The sequence below is a fragment of the Podarcis melisellensis genome, assembly GCF_964234715.1.
Source record: "Podarcis melisellensis genome assembly, chromosome: 4".
In the NCBI taxonomy this organism is placed as follows: domain Eukaryota; kingdom Metazoa; phylum Chordata; class Lepidosauria; order Squamata; family Lacertidae; genus Podarcis; species Podarcis melisellensis.
In genome coordinates this window covers 53,370,148-53,384,026 of record NC_138531.1, presented here as the reverse complement: position 1 = coordinate 53,384,026, position 13,879 = coordinate 53,370,148, and the positions used below count along the sequence as shown (strand labels likewise).

The 13,879-nt window shown below is 44.7% G+C and overlaps 1 protein-coding gene across 1 annotated transcript; it reads left to right on the top strand.

Annotated features, from left to right (window-relative positions):
* Positions 1-5,014: 5,014 nt before the first annotated feature.
* On the top strand, positions 5,015-8,604 carry OLIG1 (oligodendrocyte transcription factor 1). Its single transcript, XM_081907937.1, has one exon. The coding sequence runs from the start codon at positions 6,875-6,877 to the stop codon at positions 7,574-7,576; it is 702 nt and encodes a 233-aa protein (XP_081764063.1). The 5' UTR covers positions 5,015-6,874; the 3' UTR covers positions 7,577-8,604.
* The last annotated feature ends 5,275 nt before the right edge of the window (positions 8,605-13,879 follow it).

The window sequence follows — 13,879 nt, the reverse complement described above, 5'->3', positions numbered from 1 at the left end:
TAAAACTTGGTTCAGTAAGTGGGGTCCGATCTACAACAAAATGTTGTAGCATATAATGCTCAGCCAGGTCTGCATTCTTCCAGGATTCTGAAGTCCAGTCCTCCTTCCTGGTTTTCCTCTACTTCCCTCCAGCAGTCAGCCACATTCCATGGTTTCTGAGTATGCCCAGTCCTCATAGATCTGTTGTTGGGGTTCTCTTTATACTGTACTTCCAGAGACCTTTGGAGTTACCCTGAAGCTGTTGATCTTTTCCTCTTGTGAGTAGGTCACACTCCTTTAGCTACATCTACTCTGCCTAGGACCAATAGATCCCAATCCAACCTTCTGCCCACTGCTGTCTTATGCCACCAGCCCCAACAAGATGCTCGGCACATTACGTGCTATGGCATCTTCTGCCTCCCTCAGTGGCCGCAGTCCTTCAGCACTAGCACAGCCAGGCCTGTTGGGCAAATAAATACAGGGTGTGTTTCTTAATCTTCTCCAAGGGAAGTAAAAGCAGTAGGATAATTGCCATGGATTGAGAGAGGTGGCATTCTGGGCCTGGGAGGGTGGGGTACTCGTAACTAGGCCTTGCTTAAAAGCTCCCCAATTACTGCAACCGCACCACACCTATGTCCTGCTAGCTCAGTGGGTAGTAAAAGGTAAAGGGACCCCTGACCATTAGGTCCAGTCATGAATGACTCTGGGGTTGCGGCTCTCATCTCGCTTTATTGGCCGAGAGAGCCGGCGTACAGCTTCCGGGTCATGGGGCCAGCATGACTAAGCCACTTCTGCAAACCAGAGCAGCGCACGGAAACGCCGTTCACCTTCTCACCGGAGCGGTACCTATTGATCTACTTGCACTTTGCCGTGCTTTCGAACTGCTAGGTTGGCAGGAGCAGGGACCGAGCAATGGGAGCTCACCCCGTCACGGGGATTCAAACTGCTGACCTTCTGATCGGCAAGTCCTAGGCTCTGTGGTTTAACTCACAGCGCCACCGTGTCCCTGCTCAGTGGGCAGAGCATGACTCAATTTCAAGGTCATGGGTTCAAGCCCCTTATTGGGTGAAAGTTGCTTGCATTGCCGAGGGTTGGACTAGACGGCCCTTGTGGTCCCATCCAACTTTACACTTCTACGATTAAAGCCCATTAAAAACACACACAACCCCAGAATCCTGGGAGCAGTAGTTTGTTAAGAGTGCTATGGTTCGTGGTTCTGTGAAGTGTAAAGTACAGTTCCCATAATCCTTTGCAGCTGGGATGAATGGGCTCTAATTGTACGGTAAGTATGCAGACTAGTTGGGTAGGTTGATTGCGGATGGCGGATGCACTGGATGTAGCAGTACAGCTTGGGACAAATTCAGATCCCAAGTCCTTTTTCATTAGCCGTTTGCTGCCTGCCTGTCCCCCTCTCTCTCATACCCTGATTGAATGGTGTTTTATGCAGAAGGCCAGCAGGCCTGGCTGCTGCATACATTGATAAGGACTTTGAGCCAGCGGCAGAGGAACGGGGCAAAACTGGGAACAGTATCCCTCTGTGTCCGCTGCAGTCCGTCTGCTTCCAATAAAGAGAGGGCTGCGTGGTCCTATAAAGCCCCCCCTGTCTTTGCAGGTGTCCTAGGAACTTGGCCGTGGCACTTCAGCTAGACACATTTATTACCTTTTGGATGCTATAAATTTATCATTCATTCCTTTCCAAGGGCAAAGAATAGAAGCCGGGCATCAAGCTGCCCCTGCCTTCTCTCTCAGGTCCCTCTGCCAGTACATTTGGCTGGTTTGTTCTCTTTCAGGCTTGTTCTTCCTGTTGCATTCTGCCTATTCATGGAAGAAAGAGTCAAACCGGATGGCTGGATTCAGTGCAGGGAAATGACTTCAGAGCTACCTTTGTTCTCCCCTTCGTTCCTTTGAACACACTTGGCCATGTGTCCTTATGAAAGGGTTCGTTTTAACCATTTGGAACATCCCGCAAGCGAAGCTGCACCGGCCAGAATCACTCACATCTTTTGAGTCTGACGGAGAGTCCGAGTTAAACTGCCAGGGTTTTGTCACGCAAAAAACCTGACCATGACATTGGGCACTGTGTTATAAATCAGCCACAGCCGTCTAAGCAAACTGTCTCTTTTATGGCAACAGGGAGAACCCTCTACAGTGTTTGGCTTAAGCTACCAACTTTAGAATGGCTCAAAGAATATCGTGATTTTTTTTTCCTGCAAAGAAAGCCAGCCCTTTGAAATTGATTTTATAGACTTGTGTGTGCAATTTCACAGCACACTGGATCACACTGTTTTAAGGCAGATTGGCTGTTCTATGCACAAGTACACTTTCAAACCTATTCTGAAGTTTGAAGTGAATGTTTGATTGCCTATCTTAAACCCATTTATAAAGAAAAAGGAAACAGACATCTTTTTCATTGGCATTCTCTCCCCCCACCAACCTTCCGTGTCAACAAAAGTATTTTGTCATTTCCCTCTCCTTTGAAACAGAAAGTAGGTTCTTCCATGGGCTTGATAGATCTAAGCACTGGGGTTTGTTTTCAAACTAGAAAACTTGACACTTAAGATTCAGTATCCTTGTTTTTCTTATCCTTACCTATTTTAGCCAACAACCCACAATTTGCAACAAAAATTTTTATGTTAATTTCCCCCCAATATGTGTGTTTTAACAGTTTTTGTTTAAAGTGCTCAGATCAAAGCGGTTTCCATCAGTTTGAAGAACGTGCTCTCTGCCAGGCATCCAGAGTTTGATAAGCTCAGTTGCGCAGATCAATTTAAAGAACAACAGTTGAAAAGAAGATTTCTGGTTTTGTTTTTTAAAAAAAACACATTTATTTATTTGTTATTAGAAGCATAAAGTTCTTATTATATTAAAATTAGATGCAAACATTGCAAAAAAATAACCACTGAGATTTTCTAGTACCTACATTGCAAACAAAAGTGGAGACCTGAACTAGCTAGTGAAAGGAGGGGCCTTGTTTATTTATTTACCATATTTATATCCTACGTTTCCTACAGCAATCTCAAAACGGTGCACATGGACACACGCACATCCTGGAATTTCATCCCCACAACAACTCTGAGAGGTAGACTAGGCTGAGAGACAGATCACCCTGGAAGTTGCACATTTTATTGTACATTTGTGATGGTTTGTGCTCAGGACTGTATTGGGGTGGTTATATGCAATCCTGCTTTCCATACTGTTTGTGCCTAGGTGGACATACTGCTTTGTTTCTATCCAGCACATTTCCCATAATTTCCTGCTGAAATCCTGTAACTTTGTATACCACAAATGCTCTGGTTTCTTTCTTTCTTTCTTTTGTCCTGGTTTGGTAGCAAATGCCCCTCCCAATGGCATTAATTCATGACACTGGAGAAGCAGTGTAGACAGTCCGGTATAAATCCACCACAAATCATAGCTATTGTATCAATGATCTGTTGCAGATTCTTTTTTTTACAAAAAAAGAAAACAAGATCAGAGGGACCCCTAGTCTGATACTCTAACCACTTTACCCCACTGCCTCATTCTTGTGCATATTCCGGTCTTGCCCCATCCTTACCTCCAATTACAACATGGCATAATTAAGAGTTTCCAGCTCTCAATCCTACCTGGAGTTCATGGCCTATAACTCTGGAGCCCTTCCTTCAATTAATGGCTCCCAGCTTTCAAAAGTCAGTGGCAAGACAGATGCTTGGCACTGGTTCTCAGATGATGTTATTATTATTATTGCTACTACATCATTATCAACACCATCAGCATATTTTCCAAAGTGACTAAGGCTGCAATCCTAATCCCACTTTCCTGGAAGCAAGCCTCATGGAATTCAGTAAGGTTTATGTCTGAGTAGACATGGTTAGGATTGCTCTGTAAAATAGGACTGGGAACTGTGCCTTTGTCCAATTCATCACAACAGTGCAGAAAGCTCCATAAGCCAAGCCACACTAGCTTATAATAATGGACTGATGGAGCTCTGAAAGCTCCTTATTATCAACTCGAAGTCAGAGGCCATGATTTCCAAGTAGACTAAGTGCATTGGGCTGGGAAAAGAAAAGAAAAAGGAGGAAGTAGCCACAAAAGCAAAGCACCAAGATGGAAGATCAATCTGCAGGATCTCATCCTCTTCAGCCAAGGCTGGCTAGAGACATTTTGCTGCCTGAGGAGAAGAACAAGATGGTGCCCTTCCTCAAGGCACATACAGAAGCCAATTTGACTGGCAGTTGAATCTTACTCCAATACTGATGAAAGGACAGGATCTTCCACTGCACCTGAGAGCAGCAGGCTATCGTAAGAGGTACAGGGCAGGCCATATGACACTCACGGTTCTGTCCACTCCCTGCCACCTGAGGCAGCTGCCTCACTCTGCCTCATCATAGGGCTGGCCTTGTTTCAGTCACCCACATGCCAGTCACCATACCCAATATTTGGACACCAGTCTGCACCGCCATACTTATGAATGAGACCAAGGACAAACTTAACGACTATGCCTCAAGTGATCACATGTGTGTATTGAAGCTTATGCACTAATATAATGATGTGGATTGTCTAGCTCATGTTTAAAATAGACTTGCCTAGTCTTATCAAATTGTGGACATACCTTTGAGAACCACCTCTTAATTTTCACCATATATTTGTATGGTGGTTGTGCTGCTGTTGTGACCAACCTTATGTAAGGCTGTGACCCAGGAGTGGGTTCCAACCCACCACTTGAAGACTAGCCTGTCACACCACAGGGAAATGGCCTTTCTACAACATATTCCTTTGCCAAACATGGGGGTTGGTCCTGTCCCAGAATAATTCTGGCATCAGGAATGATGTGGGGTCTCAATATTTGTTTATTCCTTGTATAATTGTTGGTTTATTATTGATATAATTATTCTTCATTTTAAAGAGTCAAAAAATCCAGTATGTACACTTAAGCCCTTGGGCATTTCTTAATTAAGCTTCCTTAGTTATGGCATAAAACCGTGAGAACATAGGAAGCAGCAATGTAAGCATGGCATTGTTATAGTTCTATTTGTTGCAATTTTATATCACATTATCACCAAGGCAGTTCACAGTGGGCTATCTGAGAGTGGATGGCAAAAGCTGTCTTCCCTCAGGTCACAGAGGTTTGTCTTTAGCAGCCCCAAGGAAGGCAGGGCAGCAGCTGCCACAACTGTTCTCTCAGGCCATCAACTGTCCTTGCAGGAAAGGGTGGCATGAACTCATTTCCCCCAAAGTCCCACCCAAGAAAAAGGCAGAGTGTAAAGAATATAACAACAACAACAATGCTACTTCAGAGCTTAGTCACTCCATCAGGGCAGAAAAAACTTAAGTAGTCCCTGGCACCTACCACAGCCTGGACCTCTCCCCTTCTACTTTTCCTTAGGGCACACATGTCTAAAGTATCTCCAAGGAAGATGGGCTACAACTTACCGTACTTCTGTCTCCAAACCCTTTTATCTAGCTGTAAGGTATATACAATTAAAAATAAGAAAAACCACGGGCCTGGGCATTTTGCATCTATCCGATTTAACCTGAATTACATTATCCTGCTGTTTTATCATTTTGTTTTATTGCTTTGTATTGTCTTTGATTTTTACTGAATTTTTGTATCTCAGTTCAATGTAAAAAAAAGTTTTACAGTTGTTCTTGACTTATGGTTTGCAATTCTAAGAACACTTACTATGGAGCAATGCCCACTGAGTTCAATGGGACTTACTTCTAAAGAAAAATGTTTAGGATTGCACTGTTTTTTACTGATACTGAATTTTACATTGCTTTATTTCATACTTTGAGCTGCCTTAACAGAACGGCTGAAGACTACTTATAATAAATACCTGAAATCAAAATGAAACAAGGCTGAGACACAGCAAAAACATTTGTGAAATATAGATGGGGGAGATCATGGCAAGTAACCACATTAGGCTTTTGAAGCATAAACAATTAAGAGTCTTGTGGCACCTTCAAGACTAACCAATTTATCATGACATAAGCTTTGATGGACCACAGTCTACCATATCAGATGCGTGAAGCATTATCATGAATTATAGGTTGAATTTATATTCACTTGGGGGTTGGGGGGGGTTATAAAAACGGGAGGTCAGAGGCCAGTGAAAAGGACAGATAATGATAAACTGATAGTGGTAGTTCACAAAACAGTGCTTGATGATGCAGACATATTGTCATTGGCAAGCCAATTAGCACATTCAATGGGCTATAAAATCCTTTGCTGTATGTCAAAGTTAAATAAGCATGTGGGTGCAAACACAAGTCCTGCAACGTCCCATTTCTACATGTGATATCTCAGCTCTGTCTTCTGCTTTATTTTAAAATAGCTTGTTTTTAACCAGTGGCGGGGGGGGGGGCAAGTTATTTTATGACCAAAACAAACAAATGTCAAACACCACTTTGCAGTCTGAAAAGCAGAGCAAATTTACAGATCCCAGCCCTTCGGAAGGCGTTTATATTCCTGCCAGCAGTCAAAACGCAGGAGAAGGAACCAGAGCACATATAAACGGGGGGGGGGGGGAACAAGCGCGCTCCAAAAGGTGAGCGGAATGGACAGAAGCCCTTGCGGAAGTTTGAGCGGCGGAACCCGCAGAGCCCGGAGGCGACAATAAACTTCTTGTTTTGCCCAGCGCAGCGTCTTCCCTCCACGCCACGCGGCAGCCAATGAGCGCCGCTCTTTGCCCAGATTTGCACTCCCATTGGCCGCCGGCCTGACATTCCTTTACTTTAACAACAGAGTTGGATTTAAAGAGGGTTCGGCCGATTATCCCTTTCCTCACATCTCACGGCAAATCACCGGCGCGTTCCCCGCCCCCCTTTTCCTTCCAGCTGCTCCCCACCCTCCCCCCGGCTCCTTTTTTGTGCTATGGAAGTTTTCTGCCTGCTCTGAAAGCGCAGCAGCGAAGCGATCATGCTGAGGCAGCCGCCCTTCTATGAGCTGGTGGGCTACAGGCAGCCCCCTCCCGCCTTGCTGGCCAAAGCAGCTCCGGAGCGGCCAGACTTTGCTCCAGAGCCTCTCCATGGACCCGGGAGCGCCAAGGCGACCGCGGCAGGAGCCCCTGCCGGCGGCGTCACGCCCAAGAGTGACCAGAAAAGCGAGCAGCAGCAGCTCCGGAGGAAGATCAACAGCCGGGAGCGGAAGCGGATGCAAGATCTCAACCTGGCGATGGACGCGCTGCGGGAGGTGATCCTGCCCTACTCGGCCGCGCACTGCCAGAGCTCGCCGGGGAGGAAGCTCTCCAAGATCGCCACGCTGCTCCTGGCCAGGAACTACATCCTCTTGCTTGGGAGCTCCTTGCAAGAGCTCCGGAGGATCCTAGGCGAGATGAGCGGCTCGGGCCCCCGGCTGCTCCTGGCCGGCCTGCCCCTCTTCGCCGCCGCCGCCGCCCCGGGCCCGGTGCTCTTGACGCCGGGGGCCGTGAATGCCCATCACCACCACGCCCCGCACCCGGCCAGCAAGTACCTCTCGGTGGCCCTGGAAGAGCAGCAGTGCGGCCAAGTGCACCTGCCCAGCGGCGCCAGCCTGTGCACTTGCGCCATTTGCAAGTTCCCCCACTTCATCCCGTCGTCCGGCCTCAGTTTAACGGCAGTGCAGGCGCAGTTCTCCAAGTGACTGGCCCGGGACTGCGGCGGAGTGGGGGTGGGGGGGTTAGAGGAGAGCAGAGGCGGAAGATCGGACCTGGAGGGAGGGGCGAGGACAAGGACACGTGCGCAGCAGGAGCACTGGCGCGAGCGGAGGGGGAGCCTCCTCCTCCTCCGTTTAGTCCTCGCCGGGGTCGGGCGGCGAGAGTGCAGACAATTCAGCAACGGGAGAGAGGAATCCCCGCGGCGTCCGGCTCTTTAACAGGACATGTTGCATGCATTTCAGTGTCCTTTCAAATCAGATGTGAGATCGCTTCGGGGGCGCGCGTGTAAAGAGGCGGGAGACATTGCCAGGGAAAACGAAAAATAAAGCTGTTGCCCAGAAAACTTGCTTTACAGTTTTATAAGGGGCAAAAGACCAACCAAAGTTATGTACCGTGAATGATGAGAACTTGTGCGCGTTCACTTTGGAATAAGCCACGAGGCTTGCTTCCAAAGTGAACGTGCTTAAGGTCGGGCTGCTTGTCCAATTGACGTAGTGCGCATGCTCCACAAAAGTCCTTAACTTAATCATGCCTCTGCAACTGTATTTGTCTTCACCCAGTGCAGTAACAAGCGAGTCTTGTCATTTACCTTGGCAACCCTGAGATGCCACCCGTTCTCCCTCATTGCCTAGTATTTAATTGTAGATCGTATAGTCATTAGTCGCCACTGATGTATTGTTTGAAGATAATACCACCACAGCTATCATGGGGCAGCCCAAACCTATCCATTTTTACTCAGAAGTAATTGATTTTAATGGGACTGACTCCCAAGTAAGTTTGCATATCATGGTAGCCCTCAGCACAATCCTAAACTTGCTTACTCAGAATGGAGCTTACCGCTTAGTAAGTGCTCCCAGGATTCCAGTTTTCCATTACCTAAAAGATAATGATAAATTTGTAACATTACCCTGAGCAGATAATCCATAAAGTCTCTATTTTAATGGTGATGAGTGAAACAGGAGAGCCATTGTCTTGGAAACAGATAAAAATTAATAAAGAAATGCTTGTGATTTCATTTGATAGCTCCACCTCCTGATCTACTGCTTCTGATTTTAGTACTTGATATGTTCTGTTTCTAGCCTGGGTTTAAGAGATGATGTTAGAAAAATACAACTCAGAATGTTCTAATATGTTGATACCATAATATATTACAGAGTCTGTGCCACTGGAAGCCCCCCTTCTTTTAATCCTTTAGTTATTTAGTTATTTAGTTTAGTTTAGTTATTTATAGTTGATTCTGATTAAAGAGAGATCTTGAGACAGCCTTTTAAGATATCTTTCAATCCATTTTTCCAGTTTTATATACAAATGAAGCTCTATAATTCTAGAAACAATGGTGTTTTAAATTCACTTACGTCTGAATGGTTTTATTCTCCCCTTTAGTTTTTGTTCACTTCAGTTATTGTGAGTTTACCATTATAATGTGCACAAATAAACACCAAACTGTAATATCTATCTGCTCACATGCCCAATGCATCTGTATCAGTGAGAGGCAAAGTATGTTGTCATAATCCATTTATGCCTGAAGGAGAGCCAGTAATTCACTTCAGTCTCAAATTTGACTAAGCTTAATTAGAGGTAGGAGCAATCTAGTATCAAGGAGAAGAGCCCCAGAATAATTAGGGACTCTGCCTCCGATGAAGTAGTCAGATAAGCAAAGACCCCTGTGTAGAATCTGCAATTCATTGTAACTGTATGGTAGTTTCAGAATGTCTTGTTAAGATTCAAGATGATTAAAAAATGGTAGACATAATTAAATCTGGAAAGCTAGGTCAGTGAAGTGGGGAAGAGAGGACGGCTGAACATGGAGTGTAAATGAAGTCCTTAGAGCTGGCCTCCTTCTCCAGTGTCCAAATCTTCCTTCAGGTTGGTTACTACTGGGGAGTTTTCAGATCTTGAAGCATGCACACCCTTTCCTTGCTTCTAGGCTGAAGCTGGAAGCCTTCTCTCAGGGACTCTCAGCAGGAGGGCTGAGAGGAGACTGATCCCAGCCTGACCGCTCAACCCCTAAGCAGCCTAACTCAACAGTAAGACCCAGTGTGTCAACGGGATATTCCCAGGTAAGTATGGACAAATTGCATCTTTGGCCTCCTCAATTCAATTTGATTAATTCTGCCCAGGTGGTTTCCCCTGTTTTTGACTGCTCGGTTTTCATTCAGAGGGAAGGAAAGAGCATCTGATACTCCGGCTCAGATAGCAGGGCAAACAGCCGAAAAATTAAATGTGATTCACAGTGGAATCCATGTGTAATGGTGCCTAGGAATATAGGACACTGCATCACAGTGAGTCACACTCATTGGTCTATCTACCTCAGCCTTGTCCACAATGACTGGTAGCCGCTCTAGAGGTTTCAGACTGGGGTCTCTTCCAGCCCTACTTGAAAATGCCAGGAACTGAACCTGGGACCTTCATTCAAGGTAGATGCTCTTCCACATACATTTATGTCGTTTGAACAATTTTTTTTAGAAACATGAGTGCAGTAGCCTAGGAAGAAAGAAAGAAAGCTTAACTTGCAAACATATCTAGAAAACGCTTAACTAATCTAGAAAAGGCCATAAAGAAATCCAGAGGGAGTTGGCCAAACTACTGAATGGTAAACCTGAATGCAGATGAAATACAACAAGATGAGAGTGAAAATAATGGGTAAGGAAAGCCTCATTTTTCCTGCTTCTTATAGAGAACATTTGCAGATTGAGAAGCACACTTGTAGCCACACATTGCAAAGCTCATGCCTCTTCCATACTCTGCAAGAGAAAGGAAAGTGTAAGGCAATTCAGGGGAGACGTTACGATCTGTGCTGAAGAGCAGGTGGGTGATAGCAAAATATAGTCCTATAGATAGCTTTTGGGGTTGGTTATTTATGGTTTGCTTTGGGAAGATTGGTTTGTTTTTAAAAGCTGATTAATGCATTTAAAAAATAGATTAACATGTGTGTTTATAATATCATTTCCCCCATTTATTCCTGCCTCTTTTATACCCAATTTAACTGTTTCAGACTGAGCCCCTGGGGGAAAGAAAATCTCTTAACATTTGAGAAAACTGCTTTAAGCCATGGGATTGAGCAGACTAGTTAGTAAGTAAGTAAGTAAGTAAGTAATGGGACAGTATCATGTCTAAGTCAGGTAGTTTAATAATGTAACCAAATTCACTTAAATTATTATTTCAGATCTTTGGGGATACAAAAGACCCAGAGAAGTGGAAATTGCCAACAAGACAAATTGGAGGGTGCTTGTGTTTCTTGCCATGGGACATTAATATTTTGGCCTGATGTTTTTGTTTAGAGTTCTCTGAATCCACAGAGTCTTCCTGCAGTAACAAAATATTTAGCTGCCAAGAAACTGCTTACTTTATTGTTATTCATAGAATTGTACTTTGAGGCGGCACAAAAACATCTTGCAATATATGCAAAATAAATTTTGCTGAAGATGCTGGACAGCAACCCACTAGAAATCTAGCTATGTTAATTAGTCACTGAATGAATGATTGAAAATATTGGCTAGGAACCATGAAATTACCCACAACAAATACTGACATGGGATCTACTGAGAATGATCCATCAGGAGCTACAGCCATTTCCCAAGAACTGGAAATAAGATAATATTAGTTATTCACTCTAAGTATGCCCATAGAAAACTGACCATTGTAGAATGAAAGCTGCAGGTGTGCCAGATAATAAGAGAATATGCAAACAAGAATAAAAATTCAATACAGAGATTAGCTACATTTTGTACTTCATTAAAATGGTTGCATTGCGTTACTTGAGCTAAAAATGAAACTGTCCTCAGGGAGATTGCGTTATACACAGATTATTTTCAATCTCACAGATTAGAATAAGAAAGTAAAGCTGCAATTCTGCACATGCTTACCTTGGAGGAAATCCCTTTGAACTCAACAAGGCTTTTTTCTAAGTGGACATATATAGGATATCATGTCAGTATGTCTTCAGAAGGTGAAGATCTGGCGATGACATAATGTGAGGCCACATTATGTGCAATGCCTTGAGAGGCAGGAGCTCCATGAAAAATAAACAAATGTTCTCTTGGCTTCCATGCCATTGTTTTACCTAAAGTGTGGGAGAGGAGATGATATCTCCAATAGTAACTGCTCTTACTGCTTCAGAGTGGCACCAAGTTATGAGGGCTACCTCAAGGTTGAATCCTGGCATATGGTTAAAAGGCTTATTTCAGGTGCCATTGGACCCAACGCTAAGGACAACAGTTTGGAGAGACAGAAACCTGTTTGTGTATGTAAGTCCTTACAATTATTATTCACACTTACTTTTTGCCCCACCCTTTCCAGGTGCAGGTCCATGCTTTAATGCTCCTTGTCTGAGTGGGGTTCTTTTTTGCCCCAGTGTTCTTAGTGCTCAGTCAGAGCAGTTGTCAATTCAGGTGTTTTCATAGATTGACGTTTGCTCCGATTGAGCTTTAAATAGTGGGTTTTCTCAGGGAAAGCTCCACAGGCCAAAAAAGGCACTCAGACATGGAGCTGTAAAACACAGACTATGCTTGTAAAGAGCAGGTGAAAGATAAATGTGGATAAGCCCTAAATGTGGTATTTAATCAATAATCTGTTTCCATAGGCACTAAGGGCCAGAATGGTTCAGTTTTGCATTTCCTTTCTCATATAAAAGGCACACTAGCCTGGGAACTTCCTCTCTGCCCAGAACATTGGAGGCTATACACCACACCCCCTCAACAGTATTTATAGGAACTCAAACACTGAGATCCTGCTCTGTTCCAGTAACAAGAAGCCGAAAGCACCAGCCTGAAGATGACGAGTGAGACCTCGTCGAAACGTCGCCTAGACACCCCAACTTTTACACGGGAAGACACCCGAGGACACCAAAACCTGCATATATATATATATATATATATATATATATATATATATATATGCTTTCGTAGATTTTCACGGGTACAGGAATGCAGGTTTTGGTGTCCTCGGGTGTCTTCCCGTGTAAAAGTTGGGGTGTCTAGGCGACGTTTCGACGAGGTCTCACTCGTCATCTTCAGGCTGGTGCTTTCGGCTTCTTGTTACTGGAACAGAGCAGGATCTCAGTGTTTGAGTTCCTATAAATACTGTTGAGGGGGTGTGGTGTATAGCCTCCAATGTTCTGGGCAGAGAGGAAGTTCCCAGGCTAGTGTGCCTTTTCTTCTTTTGTTCCTTAATTACTTGAGGGATATCTTGAGTGATTTCTTGAGTGATATCCTGAGTACCACTTAGGTGGGTCATTAGGTGTGGATTAGTTGCTAAAGTCTTTGTGTCTTGACCTCTTGAACTTTGTGAAGAGTTTTTCTGAGAAGATGGCTGTACTGCACTTAGTTGTGCTCTGGCTTGGCTTCGTGTATAGGGGCGAGCTGTGGTTTTGTGGCCTGTGTCAGCCAGATCTGTGTAGGGATTGCAGGGGGGTGCAGCATCCGGAGGTGCCACCATGGTTTGGCTACTGGATGGTGTCTGTAATTTATCTGTGGAGAGGGTCTGGGTTTGGGTCTGGTGTGGTTGATTGGTGATGGCGTTCTGTGTGCCTCTGGATCTGGTGTCAGTTTTTGTGGGGAGGGCTAATTTCCAGATGTCTGGCAAGCGGGATGTGTCGTCACGCTTGTTCATGTTGTGAGGGTGTTTCTCTATCTCGATGGCTTCCATGATTATTCTCTTGTGGTGATGTTCCATGTTAAAGAGCAATATATCAAGGGCACTACAGATAAAATTAGCAAAATCCTCCATAAACACAATATCAAAACAGCCTTTTGCACCAACCAAAAAATAGCCAATATCCTCAGAAACCCCAAGGATAAAATCCAGTTGGAAAACCAAGGGGTCTATGAAATACCCTGCAAAGTCTGCCCAGCCACGTACATTGGACAAACAAACAGACGAATAAATGCACGTATCGCAGAACACAAGAATGCCGTCAAAAAAGAAGAAAAAACTTCCTCTCTTTTCCAACACATGAAAGAAACAGGACACAAAATTAATTTTGCAGATTCCAAATTGCTCTTTAACATGGAACATCACCACAAGAGAATAATCATGGAAGCCATCGAGATAGAGAAACACCCTCACAACATGAACAAGCGTGACGACACATCCCGCTTGCCAGACATCTGGAAATTAGCCCTCCCCACAAAAACTGACACCAGATCCAGAGGCACACAGAACGCCATCACCAATCAACCACACCAGACCCAAACCCAGACCCTCTCCACAGATAAATTACAGACACCATCCAGTAGCCAAACCATGGTGGCACCTCCGGATGCTGCACCCCCCTGCAATCCCTACACAGA